General features: G+C 43.7%; 2 protein-coding genes across 6 annotated transcripts; one reads left to right on the forward strand and one right to left on the reverse strand.

Moving 5' to 3' along the window:
- Positions 1 to 117: 117 nt before the first annotated feature.
- Positions 118 to 9792, reverse strand: CSTF1 (cleavage stimulation factor subunit 1). The gene is made up of 7 exons (XM_030007786.2): positions 8714 to 9792; positions 7885 to 8055; positions 6973 to 7168; positions 5251 to 5528; positions 4254 to 4451; positions 3280 to 3670; positions 118 to 1739 (listed from the first exon to the last, which is right to left on the reverse strand). The coding sequence occupies exons 1-7, from the start codon at positions 8831 to 8833 to the stop codon at positions 1480 to 1482; spliced, it is 1614 nt and encodes a 537-aa protein (XP_029863646.1). The 5' UTR covers positions 8834 to 9792; the 3' UTR covers positions 118 to 1479.
- Positions 9577 to 17625, forward strand: AURKA (aurora kinase A). Of its 5 annotated transcripts, none has more exons than XM_030007789.2 (9): positions 9577 to 9799; positions 10406 to 10493; positions 11618 to 11900; positions 12484 to 12562; positions 13273 to 13464; positions 14149 to 14287; positions 14655 to 14803; positions 15436 to 15610; positions 16253 to 17625. In XM_030007789.2, the coding sequence occupies exons 2-9, from the start codon at positions 10440 to 10442 to the stop codon at positions 16442 to 16444; spliced, it is 1263 nt and encodes a 420-aa protein (XP_029863649.1). In that variant the 5' UTR covers positions 9577 to 9799; positions 10406 to 10439; the 3' UTR covers positions 16445 to 17625. The 5 variants fall into 5 exon arrangements, with proteins under 5 accessions (XP_029863649.1, XP_029863650.1, XP_040978090.1 ...); XM_030007790.2 differs by lacking the exon at positions 9577 to 9799 and adding an exon at positions 9930 to 10028; XM_041122156.1 differs by lacking the exon at positions 9577 to 9799 and adding an exon at positions 9972 to 10040.

Genomic DNA, 17625 nt, shown 5'->3' on the forward strand with positions numbered 1-17625 from the left:
ACAACAAACGAATCCATCAAGCTTTAACATGTCCCCAAATATACAGCCTTCCAATATTCATTTTTCCTTTCTTATATAGAAAAAACAACTAATACATTTCCTTCTTTATATATTAAATAACTTTTAAAAAGGTAATCTTTATTTAAATACAGAGAAAACCTGTACCCTCATCAGCCCTTGACAAGACACTTCATCAGTGGTAATGGAAAGTTAATCCAGCAGTAAGAACAATCTTACATTTAAAAATCCTCATGAAAGCAAGTGCTGAAATTTTGACTAAAGGAAGCCTCACAAATGTGAAGTCCAAGAGCACTGTACAAGGATGCTTGAATGAACACATTTAAAACTTTGCACAGGCAACTATCTGTAAAAATAAGTAGTGGATTTTCAAACTTAAAGAAGGGTTAAAAGCACAGAGTTTCTTAATCATCTGTACTTCTGTTCAATAGGATGAGGTCTGGGAAAACCAGACTATTAGAGATAATGGGGAAAAGAAACAGCGAGTCTGGGTTTTTGAATAATTAAAAAAAAAAAAGAATGTAATTCAAGTGCTGTGTAACAGACATAGAATGAAAATTTCTCAATAAAATGAAGCCAAGTAACATTTCTGAGGTACTTATACAAAAATTAATATGCACAACAGTTTCTGTCTTTGAGAAGATACTAAAGGTCTCTATGGCAAAATTATTGTCATTTTCACATGCCGCAGCACTGTCATATTTTACAACTGCAATGTGGATATTCCTTGAAAATACTATGAATTTACTTTGAAGTCCCACATGTTAAGATAAATTCAAAAGAAGAAGAGATTTCAAGTCTGAGCTTTAATACCAGAACTAGAACACCATTTCAAGAATTCATCCAAACAATTTAAAATTCTGTTTCAAATTCTTATGGCACGAGACTGGCTCAGAATTGAAGGTCCACTTGGCCAATTAAAAAAAAAAAAAAAAAAAAAATCCACCAAAAAACCCCCAGACTAAAAGATACAAACCAGAGCTTTACAAAGAATGAATCAGAACTGAAGGCAGCTTAAGGCTTCATTAAAATATTTGCCAAGTTCTGCTGTTACTTGTGTAATCCATTCTTTAAACAGACTTCAGTGGGATTGCACAGATACAATGCAGAGCAAAACTGGCTCATACTGCCCAGTTTGAGCAAGATACAGTCACATTAACTTTTGCGGGATTTAGAAAGACAGGAGAACAAGTTTAATCCTTCTTGCAAGGATCATTTTATTCTCCCCCACACACTCCTTGAGTACAATTAGAGATGACTTACAAAAATTAATGCCACACACACTAATAAAAAAATTAGCGTGGGGCACAACTTAGTCTCAGTATTTTGATATTTTTCTGCCACGTTTGACAGAATTAAAGAACAGACACAGCACGGCTTTCATCTAGGCATCTGTTGGCAGTACAATCAATACACGATGATATAACAAATCTGGATAATCACTGTTTTATAAAGCTGTCCTTAGTCTGTCGTTGACCTTCTGTACCAAAATCTAGCCCTGTAGTCATCACTGCAGGTCATGAAGCCAGGATTGGTAGGAGAATGGACAATACAACGGACAATGCTGTTGTGCCCAAGAGAAAGAAGATTTCTCCGTTCAGCAGTTCTTGAATCCCAGCAGCAGAGACTTATGGTCCTTTCATCTGGAAGCAGCACATAATCTTCCGTGTGGTTGAAGACAGCTTGCGTCCTGTGTACTTGTCGTCCACTCAAACCAGCTCCTAAATATATGCAGCAAAATATTAACCCAAATAGGATCAGTTTCAGGATGTTTCCAAAGACCTAAGAGTAAACCTCCCGTAAGTATCAATTTCTGCAGTCTACAAAGTAGCCTTATTTTCTCAGTTAGTCTACCACTTCCACATAACAACAGGTTAATCAGTAACGAATATTCTTTTGTAGTTATATACAGGGTACATTCTAAAATTTCTTAGAGGACAGAAAGATTAACTACTTCATGTCAGTCAAGTCCAGCCACTAAGTATGAGTGCAATCACTTAACTTTAACAGCACTTTTGCCTTCTATTTTTTGTATGAGCCTTACAGCTGTAACCAAGGGGAAAGACCGCAGAGAGTAGAATACACAGATTCTCATTATCAATAGCAACTTTTGGTTTTAAGGTATATATCATAAGGCACATTGTATGACCTGCCTTGGCCACACCTTCCCTCCATACCCTTCAAATAAAAATGTGTGTTTCACATATAGTCATTTACTTTGCAATGCAAAATACCGGGTAGGATGCAGGTGTGTGCAAAAGTTTATCAAGGAGGTGCTGCACCCTGCTGGTTGAGAGCAAAATAGAGCTAGCGTACAAAAAAGGACCGTACACCTCCCAAAAACCGATACGCAAAATTTTCAACATTCTCTCCTCTTTTATGCTATGACTCCTAATGCTTAAGCACACTACTGCTTAGACCTGAAAACTTCCCCCATCACAGCTGCTATCATATGCAAAGCTTCTACATCCTTCACCATTTCTTAAGTCCTGCTGAGTTCAAAGCATGGCATTGTCAGCATGCTCTGAGTATGACTACCTTGCACACAATTGCATCCTTAAAAAAAAAAAAAAAAAAAAAAGAAAGAAAAAACCCCCCAAACCAGCTGTAGCTATTTTTCAGAATATTGCCATGGCTTACTAGAGTCATCTTTTGCACAAGAGTCTAATGGTTAAAACAACTGCCCCAAAGTATGTTCAGTTCCCCCTGTCTGGGTGGGTACTCTGCAAGAAAGTGGCCTACTCTAGCCAGAAATGCATGAGGTGTTAGTTTTGACCCTTCCAGTTTAAACTGTGCCCCTAGTCTAGCAATAAATAGAGAAGTCACAAAATCAAAATGATCACCAGTAAGAAAAGTGATGATGCTGTTTTGTTTTAATAATCACTGTTTCTAAACCACACTGAATTGGAACTAGAGAACAAAACCCTCTGCACAAGTGTCCTAATCCTTAGGGCAGTGCTCCGTTTTACTTTTCCCTAATTTAGTGGTAACTTCCCTCCAAAGCAATGAAGTAATGATGTCAGAAAAGTCTCCAAAATCTGCTCAGACTATATATGTTTACAGTGACTGACACACAAGAATCACAGCTTCTCTTCTGGAATTAGTCTACGCTAAGTGTTTTCAAAAATTTGGGGCAATTTATCCTCCAAGCAGCAGTCTGCCATTGCCTTTAAGAATTACTATTCTTCTGACAGCATTACCACCCCTGCCGTGGGTCGGTACCTGAAAAAGAAGGTACTTGGAAGGTCACCTGCCACATACCTGTGTATTTGACCAGTGTTCGACCAGTGGATATCTCCCATAGTTTAGCTACAGAGTCTTTTCCACTTGACAAGATGTACTTTGAATTTTTGGAAAAAATAGCAGAACAGACTTCAGCTCCATCATGTGCCTTCTCAAAAGTAGTGATACAGCGATTTGAAACACCATCCCACAGTTTGATGCATCCATCCTTACTTCCTGTCACATACATGTTTGCACTTGCGTTGTAATTTACTGAACATATAGCATCAGTGTGCTGATCTTGAGGATTGCAAGACACAAAACACTGGAAAGTATTGATATCATACAGTCGTAAAGTAGGGTGCTGGGTACCAACAAGTATGAAATCTCCAGAAGGGTGAAAAGAAATTGAGCGCAACATCTCTGCTTCCTGTTTGATCAAAAACACATAATTGGTGTAAGAAAGAAAAAAAATCTGAAATGGAAGCGTCAATTCTGGTGGCATTAAAGTGCTAAAAAACTAGTTAAACTATCAGTTAGCACAATGTGTTCTGTTTTTGCAAAATAGAAAATGCTTCCTATAGGATTAAAATGACAGGCTACCTTTAAATGTATCGCAGCTTTTGTCCTAGAGCAGCTTGCAGTGCCTGCTCACTTTTGGCATATCGCACAAGTGACAGGAGGCTTTGTCAGCCAGCCACACACCCCAAAGCCCACCACCACATAATCCTGAACTCTCCTCCAAAATGAAGATAATATAATGGACTTCAAAGTTACCCATATTAGATTTGGTCTAGATTAACCAACAGCAGACAGGCACTAGATTCAAAGAGTATAAATATCCATTACACACAAACTCTTTTAACACCTAATTACCATAATGTCTGCAAATTTTGTAGCTGCATACTCCTACATACCTAACCACTTATAAACTCAGACACAATTCAGCTCACTGATACCTCAGTACTTATACATTCATGCTTTGGTTGCTCTGAACTGATATTGTGTCTAACCTGTATATATTTGAAGGCTCTTTTGGCAGAAGGTTTTGAATAATCAAACAATTTAAGTGTGTAGTCCCTTGAACCAGATGCTAGGATCTGTTCTGTTGGATGAAAAGCTAAACACGTAACTTCATCCACATGATCATACAGAGTCCGAATAACAGGGTGATTTTCCATGTTTTGCTGTGCTGTCTCATTCATCATGACCTACAAAGAAGATTCAACAATTTAGAGCGTTAGAAAGCAGAACATGCTTTTGATAGGAAAAGTAAGTTTTATGCTTGCCAGAGTGGCCAAACAACAGCTACCTTTCTGACACGTGACTAGACACATAATCACTATTATCTTAATTATTTGAAGGCCAATTATATATTGTTATAAGATCCCTGTATCTTTACGAAGGTCAGCTGACTTGCTCAAGGACAAAGTAGTTTCTGTAGCAGAGAATTGGTGCAAGAAAATGTATCACCTTCGTAAACAGTCCAAATCAAAATACTGTATTGCCGTAAGAATTAAGAGAAGCTGTACCAACTGGGAAAACTGCAGCTTTTACTCACGCAGGATACTGCCAAGAGTTTGGTGTGCACTCTCTGCAAAAAAACCCCCCACTTTTAAATTGCTACCTGATAACTGTATTGGAGAAAAAATGAAGCAAATAAATATGTATTCTGTGCAACAGTTCTGAAACTGAAGGCTGTAGGGGCCAAAAGTATAAGTGGGTTCAAAAATTAACTGTGTTCATACAATATAGCAATTATCAGCAACTAGTAGAAGTAAATTCTGGCTCAATTCTCTAGACTGCTGCCAGAAGTTACACAGGTATACTTGCCCTATTTCTTCTTCCTTTTCTTCAAGGGTACTTTATGAGCCGCTGTTGGGAGTAGCAAATATGGCGAGACAGATATTTAGTCCAACCCACTGAGCCAGCCAGAAGGCACAGACATGGCATGAAACAGACAGCACCTCAAGAATTCACAAAGTGGTTACTATTCAAGTCATGTTTTACCTCAATAGGCATAGCACTTTTGGCCAACATTCTCTCCGTATCAAGAATTTTTATTGAGGCATCAGCAGATCCTGTAGCTATTAACTGTCCGTCTCTGCTATATGTAGCTACACGACATGGTCCTTTATGAGATGTGACATAACAAGTCTCATATTCAGAAGCCTCAGGAGACATGGTCTGTACATCTGCATCAAATTCCAAGTCAATTCCTGTGCCTGGAGCTACCGTATCTGACCGTCCAATTGCATATTGAACAGCACTGTCATCGTTCTCCATTCCTGAAAAGAGAGAAGTTGATGCACTTAAACCAGGTTAACCTTCTTAGACAGATAGGCTGTGGCCAGATCTATGCTACAGGCTTCCGTAACAGCTATGAGTCAGATTTTAAGAGAGGCAGCCCCTGTTGAACAAAGCTAAGCTAGCAGAGCAGATTTAGTTATACAGCAGTACTTCTCGTGAGACATGAGAGGTACTTTGGCTACACCAGAGCAGAATAAAGCTCTTAAAATTAACTGTGGAAATACAGCCAGCAAATGTTGTACAATGTTAAGTACTGAGAAATGCACTGACAATCAGTTATTGAAGCCATCAACAGGCCTCTAGTCAGCTTTTTAGAGGGAGAAACAAGCCCCAACACTATTACATGAGATTTAAAGTAAAAAAAACTGAAGCATTTACCAATTCTTTTCCTTTCTGTTTTATTGCATTGAAGGAAAAAAAAAAAAACCTACTCCACAAACAACTATCCCAGCATCGCAAATGAAAGGTTTTACTCCTCTTCACACCCACTTTACAGATTTTTAAATTTTTTTTTATTTCCAGGATGCATCTACAGAACAAAGACAGTTTACCACTGGAAGTGGTAACAAGGGAGACACAAGAATTTTCATCTATGTGCCCAACTGTGATCATCAACCGATCTAATGCAAGGGAAAAGTTTTTGTTGCTTTCATCTACAAATTGCAAGTCTGGCATTCTTATTTCAAACAGACACAAGGCTTCACATATTTATACCCTTGGAACTCAACTAGTTCAGGCAGCAGAACCAGTTCAGTTACAATACATGATGTTATGGGTAGACCTCTTCCAGTAACTTAGCTTGTTTCAACAGCAGCTCAAGTATTTTGACTACGTACTGCGGCACATATGTACTTTCAGAGAGAAAGATACACAGAGAGAGAACAGGAGATACCTCTGCTGAGACCCTAGACCGTGCAGCTTATTTCCTTGAGACTGATATATAAAGGCTAGCGAAGATTGCCAATGGAAGGGCTTGCTCCCTTTCCAATACTGTCAGGAAGAATTATATAGAAAATATTTCTGAAGTTGGCAGAGAACTGTGTGGGTCCATTTTCTATTAGGTCTGTGGACTCAGTGATCCTGTTTACTGGAGCCTATTTTTAGATGGTTGCCAGTCACCCAGGACCCTGAGCAGGTATTCTAACGTGTCACAGAAGTTCAAACAAACAGATTTTGACAACAGTCAGTGATCTCTTTTGCTTTTAATGCATACTAAAGACTGAAACACAGAGTCAGAATGCCCTTCAAAAGAAGCCACGGAGGCAAAAGGCTGTATCTAAATATACAAAGTCTTATGCTATTACTAGACATAACGTTTGCATAAAAGATGTGTTTTCAGTAACACTAACCTCTTAATTCACAAGGATTTAAGCTAGGGATTTAGAAACTAGACTTTTACGTTAGCTTTTTCTTCCAGCTTACCTAACTTAATTAGGTGCAGCAGTTGTTCAGATGGTGCACAGACTGATTGCGGTTTTATCTCATTTATCAAGCCATTGGCAATATTTATGTATCCATCATATAGCAGCTGACTAATTATCAGTTTATAAAGTTGCTGACGATCTTTCAAACTGACTTTTGTTCTATACATTGTGAGCAAGGAATGCCTCGGAGGGGCCTGAAAGAAAGAAAGAAGAAAAATCACATACAAGAGAGTTGCACGAAACAACCACAACCTTCAAATAAAGCACATCCTGCTGCATTTCAGCACAGACACCAAATACTACCATATTTTAGGTACAAATCACAGACATAGAAATGAAAGGATTAAAAAAAAAAAAAAAAAGGAAAAACCTGTTGCACTTGTTTGCCGTCGAAATGAAAACCTCGCCAATAAACAGAACATGAAGTGTATTAAGGAGCAACAGAGAAGACTGAAATAACGCGGCATTAGTTAGCAAAATGATTCTGCCCGTATCTTTCCCTCAGCCTCGCTAGAGCGGGCGGACCTGGGCACCGGGGAGGCGATGAAGATAAAACGTGCCGAGAAGTCAAACGGCTGGCCGCCCTCACACAGCCCCAACCCGCTCCCTCCCTTCCATCCCGGCAGACCGCATTCCCCACCCCCGTCCGGCAGATGCCGGTCACCCGGCCGTACACCCTCTCCCAGCCCCGGGCTGCAAGACCAATAACCGGGCAGGGAGGGGGCGTGGGGGAAAGGGACTGAATGAGGGCGGGGAGTGCTTAGCCGCAGCACGGCGGTCACAGAAAGCGGGCTTCGAACGCCGGGGGCGGGGGAGAGGCAGCTTCGGGCGGGAGCTGCCGAGGGCGAGACCCGGCCCGGGCAGCGGAGCCCAGAGCGGAGGGACAGCGCGGAGCGGCCCCGGTACCTACCGACCCTTCCTTCTGCCTCCCTCGCTCTCCCCCTAAAATGGCGACCGGAGCCCTGAGCGCATCGATTGGCGGCGGCGGTAGGGGAGGAGGCGGCGGCGGCGGCCGGGACCGAAGAATGCTCCTCCGCGAAGGCTGCTGCATCGAGCGCCCGCAAATCGATTGGAGGCGACTCTTGAAGGAGAGAATGGCAGCATCACATGACCGTGACACCCCGCGCCCGCGCCCGGGCACTGGCAGGCCCCGCTGCGTCACGTGACGGATGACGCGCCGAGGGAGCCCCCGAGCGGCCGGGGGGGGGGGGAACGGAGCGGGGGGGGGGGGGGGGGGCGCGGCGGGCCGGGCCGGGCGGAGCGGGGAGGCAGGGCGGCCCGCCGCCGCGTCCGGGGGTCCCTCTCCCCCTTCCGGGGAGGTCGGGGCCTTGGCCGAGGCCGGCAGAGCCGCGCTCAGGGCGGGGATGCGGACGGCAGGCCCCGCTGGCTGAGCAGCCCAAGGAGCTGCGGGGGGCCGGCTCCCTGCAGGAGGGCGGCTGATGGAGGCGGGGAGGGGGGACGGGACGGGGCAAGGACCGGGGTTCTTTTGTGTCCCAGCTGCAAAGCTCCGAAACGCTGCTTCCGCTGAGACACCGGGATCCCCAAACACGGGGAGGTGAACGGGCTGTGAAATAACAAGTTGCTGGCGCCGCCGCTCAGCGCCGCAGGCCTCCCCGGCGATTTCAGCCGCTCAGGCGGCACAGTCGCAAGCATCTCGCACTGCCAGACCGCACGGTCTCTCGGCAGGCTGAGAGCCTGTCCCGAGAGCGCACCACCACCCTCCCAAAAGCCCTACTCACGTCAGCCTCAAGAAACGGCAGTCGAAGTGGACGCGGGTCAAGGAGGGGGGATGCCATGCTACCCATGCCCCGTGGCAGCTGACGTCTGTCACATGCTGCAGCGACACGACGACCTGACATCTTCTTTTTACCTATCCTGTATCACTTGTAAACACCAACACACACACCAGGGTCGCCTTCGCACTTGTTTTCAGCACCGCAGAGACAGTTAAAAGTTGCCTTCGATCACGGTTCTTCAGAGGCCCGAAGTACTGAACCGAGTTTCGGCTGCCGCTTGTCACTCAGCGGCCGAGGTCCCCCTCACGAGCGTGAGCAGGACCACTCAGGCAGCCGGCAACCGAGACAGCACGGCGGCCTCCCGCTCCTCTCGCGCCGCCGCTCACGAACCGCACTCACAGATCGTCCTCCGCCGGCGCCGTCCCGCTGCCGCTCAGCGTCTCCTCGAGAACCTGCGCGGTTTTGGAAGCTGCCGCGGGGTCGCGGCTGCTGCGACACGAGGGGTCCGCGGGCCGGCGAAGGTACCTCGGGCCAGGCGTCCCCCGGCGCGCCGTGCCGGGGCCGGCGTCCCCTTCGCGCTCGTCCTCGAGAGCCGAGGGCACGTGGAGCGCCGCCTTGGGCCACGCGTGCGGGCGAGCGCGAGGCAGAGGCCTGCTTCGCCCCTCCGCCCGTCCTCCCGCTCCTCGGGGCCGCCGCCTTGCCACCCGGGGCACCTACCTCGCCGGCTAGGACACAATGGCCCCCGGCCCCACTCGCGCTCGGCTCCACGCGAGGTGGCAGCACCGCCTCTCCCTCGCTCGGCCCGGGTCGGCGGGTGCGTGTGTGGAGGAGGAGAGGGAAGAGGCTGGTGCCTCGCAGGATGCGGGACTAACCTGGCGCCCTTCCCCCGCCGGCGGCGGCGCGCTCCGAGGCCTCGGCGGCTGTGAGGAAGGGATGGTAGTTGTAGCGTTGCCACAGGTGGGTGGTCTGGGCGTACGCGATTTGCGTAACGGAAGACCCGGCCAGGCAGGGACTTTGCGGAGAAAAGTGTGTAAGCGGGGCGCCGATCCACGCAGTTGGAGTACGGAAGGAGGCAGCGGCGGAGAGACGGTACGTAAAATACGCATGTAGCGCAAACACCGCCCTGGGGGCGGGCGGGTTGGCCCTACTCGGGATACGCAGCAGGCTGCCGTTGCGCATGCGCCCCAGAGGCCGGCGGCGACGAGGCTCGGCCTCGCAACGAGCGGAGCGTGCGGAGAGCCAATCGGCGGGCTGGCCGGTTGAAAAGCAGCCAATCAGCGCGCGCGGGCGGCGGGAGAGGGGCCAATGGCGAGAGGCGGTAGTTTAAAGGGTATTTAAGGGAGGGCGGTTTGAATTCAAACAGCCGCGGTCGGCCGGAGGGAGCGGAGGCCGGGGGTGAGCGGGCGGGCTCCGCGGGCAGGGCCGCGGCCTGTGGGATCCTGCCGGCCGGAGGCGGTCGGCGGCAGCAGGGACGGGACCGGACCGGACCGGACCGGCCCGGGCGGTGGGATGCGGCGAGGGCAGGCTGGCCGGCCGGCCGTTGCGGGGCAGGGGCGTGAGGCGGTGGGATGCGGCAGGCCCTGCTTCGGGGCCTGCCGGCCTTCGAATTGGGGGGTGGGGACGGTTTTGAAGAAGAGGTCTAGGGTGTAGTGGGTTTTGCGGAACTGACCCCTGTTCGCTGTGTCTCATCCGTAGGCTAAGCTGTATGTAGCTGATCTTCTCGGGCGCTATGGACAAGAATACGAAAGAGAACCATTCTGGATACCCCGGTCGCGCTGCGAAGGTAAATGACTTATTAGGTTGGTGGGTGTGTGTCTCCTGATCACGCAAGAGCTGCAGGTTTCAAACGGCCTGTGATAATTACTATAGCTGTACTAAATAGCAAAAAGGGGAAAAACTGTCTTGAACCAATGTGCAGGAAACAATTGCCAATTTTGTCTTTCAGTAGCTTTCTCTTGCAGAGAACAGTGGCCAGGGCTTACTTTTTTTTTTTTTAATAGCTGATATTAGTATGTTATACCTGAATTGGGAAATCCTCCTTGTATTTTAAGTATAACACCCTTTAAAGAGAGAGCAAATGTGTGTAGTCGGCTTATTCCAGATATGGCTCCCAAAAGCAAGCACTGTGTTAATATTGCTATTGACATGCCCATGCAGTGGTATTCGAGATCACCCTGATTACATATCTTTTTCTATACAGAAACGCAGGCACATTCTCACTATTTTAACTTAAAATCAAGTAAGTCCTGGTAAAGCTTCAGAATAGCATAAGCAAAGCTTATTTTTAATCAAGCTGTGAGTACATTATTTTTAGTGAACTGAACCAGAAGACTAAATAATATCTAGGGGAAGAAAAAAGTCTCAATTGTTGCATAGGTATCATTAGAGGGTCAAAAATGTGAGAAGCTAATCATTAGCATTTGAACTTAACTATAGGCAAAGTATCCCAGAACAACTAAGAATTTCTTAAATATAAGCCTCAACTACCTTCCCTTGCTGGAAACAAAAGATTAAAAGCAGATTGCTGAACCTTACTAAATAAACTTGCATTTTTCCACTGAACTCCCATTGCAGTGCAAGGTATATCAAGAGGAAGAGCAATAAAGGAAGCAATGACTCAAAGCAGTGTATGTTTTTGTAGTAAAGATCTGCTGTCCTAATACCTTTGGTTGTTGTTCTTCAGATGTGCGTGGAAAAGCTCTGCTAGCTATAAATAAGTATGCTGTTGTACAAAACTGCTAGCTTTTTCTTGTCAATGTAGAAATTTAAGAATGTTTTCATTCATAAAACATAAGATCAGAATACCTTAACATCTCCTGTTAATGTGCTTTGTGGTTTTTTTCCTGCTCTACTGAGTGGGGCCATAATGATATTCTACAATTAATACATAATCTTTTCTTTTTGAAGATTGCTAATCCCATTGGCGATGGCCCAAAACGTGTCCCTGTGCCTCAGCATTCTGCCCAGAGCCGGTTGCTGAACAGCGGAGTTCAAGCGCAACGTGTTCTGTGTCCTTCAAACTTTGCTCAGCGAGTTCCTGTGCAATCACAAAAAACTGTACTGTCAAACCAAAAACTGTCTAATAACCAGACAACACAGCAGCCCCGACCAAAATTTCTGGTCCAAGCGACTGCTAGGCCTCAAGTTCCAAGCAAGCATAATGAAAAACCTCAACAGGCTCCAGTACCTGGTAATTCTGAAGATTATGTACATGTATTTATACAGTTGTGACACTTGGGATGCTTCTATTCTATGAAGCAGAGTGCAGTGCAGAAAACCTAAAGCTGATGCTGATGATGTGGGACAGTCCTGTAGAGAAGTACTTGGTTGTGCCCTGACAGAGTAGCAGCATATACTTCAGCGCAGATGTTACTGCACTATCCTTGTTGCCAGGATTACCCATTTAGAGCCTATATGGGTGTTTAAAAATTTCCAGATGCTCACTAGTCAGTTGTGAGTTAATGTAATTGGCACTCATACATCACAGTTTTTCCTGTATTCATGTTAATCTCTTGTATACAAGAACACTGTATTTTTGGGGGGGAAGCTTAATGGTTTTTTTAAGAGAGCTTTTAAAATTACAGTTTGATAGCACTGATAACTGCTATGCTGCTTTGCCAATAGTAAGTTATGCTAGGTTGTTTAAAGTGTCATTGAATGTATTCTAAGAACTGTTTCAGATACTGCACAGAGGTTAGATTTGCTCCCATGTGAATTTTTGTATTGTGTTCGTGGGTCTGGTTCATAAAGCTGATCTATTTCTCTGTACGTAGCAAAAAATTCTGAAGCAGAAAGCACCTCTAAAAAGAAAAATGAAGAGACGGCTAAAAAGAAAAATGAAGAGACTAAAAAGTAAGTTTTATGCCTAAATTGTTCTGGCTGAGTCCTGTTGCAGTAGGCTTGTTTTTAACTTCTAGGACTTCGTGCTGCAACTAAGCTACAGCTAAGCAGAAGGCTGCTTGAGCACCTTGGTTGCGGAGACCAGTGGCCCTCCACTTCACAGAGACAACATGAAACTCCAGGAAATCTTACTTTGACCTGATAATTCTCAGGAACAAGGACTTCCTGTAATCTAAAGAAAACTTTTGCTAAATGAGTAATAGCTCTTCCCATGAGAGAACACTGATAGCCACTGCTCCAATCACAAGGTGTACACGTGAAAACAAAGCCTCCTTCACGTGTGCAAGAGACTGGAGTCTAACTAAGGAGGAAGTTAGGTTTGTAGTATGGCTACCTTAAACAGTTCTGACATGCACTAGTAATAGGTCTGTACTGAGCGTATTGAAATGAGCCTGGCTTGGTATAGGGAGTCTCGATTTTGTAGTAGTGTGGTTGATGTTAGTATCTCTGTGCATAAGTTTTAGGAAGGAAGAGACTAGCTTTCAGAACTTTCTTTTGAAAAGTCTCAATGCATATTTTATTCTCTTGGTGTTGTCTTAAAGAACAAAATCTAGTTCAGATTACCAAGTTATCTATTGAGCAGAAACATTAGAGATTGTAAATGTAGGAGTCAAAGCCCACACAAGTATCTTGCTTTTGTAACTTTCTCTTTCCTCTTGCAGAAGGCAATGGTCTCTTGATGATTTTGAAATTGGTCGTCCTCTGGGGAAAGGAAAATTTGGAAATGTGTACCTGGCACGTGAAAAGCAGAGCAAATTTATTCTTGCGCTGAAAGTGCTCTTTAAAACACAACTTGAGGAAGCTGGTGTAGAACATCAACTACGAAGAGAAGTTGAAATACAGTCTCATCTTAGGTAAAGTTTAGTGACCAATTACACTCTTTGCTTTGTTTGTGTTCAAATAAACAAAGTAACTTTGTTTATGATAACATAACCTGTTGAAGAAAAGTGTCTTTTTAAACACATGACACCTTGGAATTGCTAGTTAGGATTCTTCCCTTTCCTGGACCAAGATTTATCTTTGTCTACCTTGCAATGAAGTAACCTCTGTTAACAACTCTTCCTATTACAAAAAAACCCTTGGCTGCTGCTTGGATTTACGTGGGTAACTGCAATTTCTCAAGAGTCTGAGCTTGTTTCTGGTTTTTCTGCTTCCTGGAAAATAAGCCTAGTTTGCTGAAGAAAATAGTTTTTGCAGAAATTGTTTAAAGTATTTAAGCTTAAATTCCAAAACTTGTAGGAATTGGCGCCTTCAATGGTAATCTACTCTTCCAGCTGCTATAGAAAGGTGTGTTCAAGAAGATATGAATTAGCCAAACTCTTGGCTAGCTGCTTGCTAGTAGGGAGTCTAAGCTGCTGCTTTGATAAACACCGTCTATCTGCTATGAAACTCTCTTAATGAATATGTTGTGAGCTGAAGGAACACTTACAAGATGTTGAAGTTCCCATGCTTGCCTTGAAAGGGTGGAGGCAGGAAAGGGAAATTAAAGTTACATGGACAAATATCTTGTTCAGAAGAATATTTAAATCTTTTTGCAGACACCCCAACATTCTCAGATTATATGGCTACTTCCATGATGTTACAAGAGTCTACCTTATTCTAGAGTATGCACCTCGTGGAGAAGTCTACAAGGAACTTCAGAAGCTTACCAAGTTTGATGAGCAAAGAACTGCTACTGTAGGTTGTTCTAGCTTCTTATACGTTATTTGCTCTTCGTATCTGGAATATCTGCAGCATAAAGCTAGCTCTTCAGTTAAAGTTCTGTGAAACTGAGATTCCTTAGATGCTAGTTTGCTTGTGCACTTGTAACAAGGAATAAGTTGGGAAGACAAATTACTGCACAGCACGAATATAACTATGTTCAGCATTGCTTAATGTTGTAAGTGCTTGGTCACTTCAGGCAGAGTCTGTATTGTCAGACTACAAGGGTTTAAGGAATAATGGCTGTAACTTAAACTTCTATTATGCCTAGAAAAGGCTATACTGTAGCCAGATAAGCTAGAGTGACAATGTCTTTAAAGATTTGTTCTCTTTCTAAATACAGTACATAACAGAATTAGCAGATGCCCTATCGTACTGTCATTCAAAGAGTGTGATTCACCGAGACATCAAGCCAGAAAACTTGCTGCTTGGCTCAAATGGAGAATTAAAAATTGCTGACTTTGGATGGTCTGTGCATGCTCCATCTTCTAGGTGAGAATACAATATGTATCTTACACAGTGAAATACTTCTGTAGTGAAAATGTTAGTTTTCTTGCCACACTTACAATTGTGGAATGGAGGTAGATGTGAACTTCCTAAAGTACTGGGAAAAAATTCTTTAAGAACAGGGTCACTGTAGCAAAGGTCTTGTAGTCAACTGTAGCAGAGAGGGAGTGTTACTATCCTCTTTTTTTTTTTTCAACTTGTATAGTTCAAAACTTACTGAACCTGAAACAAGTGAAGAAGGTTGGTGTACTGTTGTAGGGTTATAGTGGTCCCTGAGATGACAGACCAGCACTTGTGTTCAAACATCACACTGGCAATATACTTAAGACATTTCCTCAATTAGTCTGAATTGCACCTGACAAAGGAAGACTATTGATCTAGCAAGTGGGATGAAAAAAGGAAGGATAAGACTGAATGCAGTGACTGAGATGCTTTAAAGCAAAAGTAGAAAACTTACTGCTGGAACTTCTTTATCAGGTATTCTGGTGGTGCTGACTCTATCCAGGGTAGACTCCACTGAGGTACAGATGATTGCCAGCATTAGTTTCTGTCTGGCTCTTGAAATGGATTTTATAATTGCCATAATCAGCAAATGATTAACTTAGACTTTTCTTCAGGAGAACAACTCTCTGTGGGACACTTGACTACTTGCCTCCTGAAATGATTGAGGGAAGAACACATGATGAAAAGGTGGATATTTGGAGCCTGGGAGTTCTGTGCTATGAATTCCTGGTAGGGAAACCACCTTTTGAAGCAGAAACATATCAGGAAACCTACAGAGCTATTTCCAAGGTATGTGCCAACACTTATTTGGAATAGTTGAATTGTTCTGCCTTTCAGTTCTGTTGTTTGACTGAAGTTTAACAAATGGTCATTTTGAAGAACGGCATGTATCATAACTAGAACTGTAGCAAGACACAATGATATATGTAAAACTAGATCCCTAAAACTGTCTTCAGTCATTCAGTAGAATGACTGAGACCTTAAGATACCTTGCCTTACTTCCTTGGTTCTACCCTGTTTCTGCCTGCATCTGAACTTCTTTCTACCTCTTTCATAAAGCAACTAATCTTCTCTGCATCTTTTCTTTTCTAATTTATAAAATGAATATTTAACATTCAAGGTATTACTAAAAATACGTAAGCTGAACTTTTCCTGCTGCATACCCTAGAAAAGTTCCAGCAAGCTAATCTTGTTTGAAGTCCATTGAAAAATATACTAGCTTAACTTCTACAAGTAGTGAGAACCTTGTTTTCTTCAGGATTATGATGGAATTACTTAATCTCATCTCGATAGGTGTAAGGTGCATAGCCCACAAGTCTGACAGAGCTTTCCTTTCCAGATCTACCTTGGAAGGTAGAGCCCTTTGTCTCTCTGGCTTAGTTATTACCAAAGAACTTTTGCATTATCTTTAGTGTTCTTCCTTTTCCTTAGGTGGAATTCAAGTTTCCTCCATTTGTAACAGAAGGTGCAAGGGATTTAATTTCAAAGCTTCTGAAGCATAACCCGTTCTGTCGACTGCCCCTGAAGGATGTACTTCTTCATCCCTGGATTACAGCAAACTCTACAAAGATGCCCAACAGCAGAAAGAGTGATGTTGCTGCTCCATCCAGAACACAGTCATAGCAGGGGTAACCTCATGGGATCAACAAGAGGAGTCTTGTACTGTGACTACTGTAATACTTACAATATGAAAAGCAGGTCTTGGAATCTAATGGCAATTGGAATGCAAGTCTTTGCATTGGCCATCTCCTTAAACTCTAATTGCAATGTAAAATTATTTGACTTCTAGCTGGAGGTTGTGGAATACTTAATATACTTGAAATCCAGTTGCATGTGGGCCAGGTTTGTTGATGTAAGTATTAAGCTGTTCAAGGCTCTTATGATGTGGTCTGTCCTGGTAATGGTTCATTGTTCTAACAACAAGAGGAAGTTGTCGTTCTAGCTTATTGGACAGTGCAATATCCTGGAGATACCTGCCTCCTAACTTACTGGGCTGCTAAGGGTATCATAACTGTGGTGTAATCTGAAACTGAGTAAGGTGAATGCATTTCTCTAAGTGTCCTAAAAATGATGTGTGCATTATTTTTGTCTCTATTTTGTCTTAAATGTGAGCACTCAACTTTTAAAATAAAGACTTGTTATATACTGCCACCAGCAGGGTAACATTCCTTATGGCATTATCACTTCCACTGGCTGTCTCTCTAACCACTTGTCTTTACCATCAGTACAGCTTGACTCTTCATCTATGATCACAAAATAAGTTTGCTTCCTAACTCTGTCAAAAAGGATGCTGGTATAAAGTTCTTGCTCAAAGTGCTGGTACCACAAAGTATGTGTGGTCACTTACAATTCTGCAGTCACAACACAGGATTACAAGGTAAGTACCAAATGTGTTGCTACTCACCTTATGGGTTTTCTACAACCCTTGAAACCTAGGCCTGCTTCTTTCTTCCCCCCCTTTTTTTTTTTAATGCAGTTATTCAAAGACAACATGGTCTGAAAGCACTTCTAAGAGAAAGGTCTGGAAAGTATTGTTATCAAACAGGATATCTAACAGGAACTAATGTTAATGTCTGGTGTTGTACGGTGTTATTCCCTAAAAGGTAGCAAGGGTCAGACAACTTGCCACCAAAACATACAAACCAACTGTTCTTCCAGTAAAACACTTCAAGCAAACTAAGAGAAAGCAATTTACTTTATTTTCATTATAAGACTTTAAGGTCATCTTCACTATTTTACAAACCACTTTAAAAAATGATCCTTTTACAAGCAAGGATTCTAGAATTCAAAATATATTCTCAAAT

The sequence above is a fragment of the Aquila chrysaetos genome, chromosome 3 (genome assembly GCF_900496995.4).
Source record: "Aquila chrysaetos chrysaetos chromosome 3, bAquChr1.4, whole genome shotgun sequence".
Lineage (NCBI taxonomy): Eukaryota > Metazoa > Chordata > Aves > Accipitriformes > Accipitridae > Aquila > Aquila chrysaetos.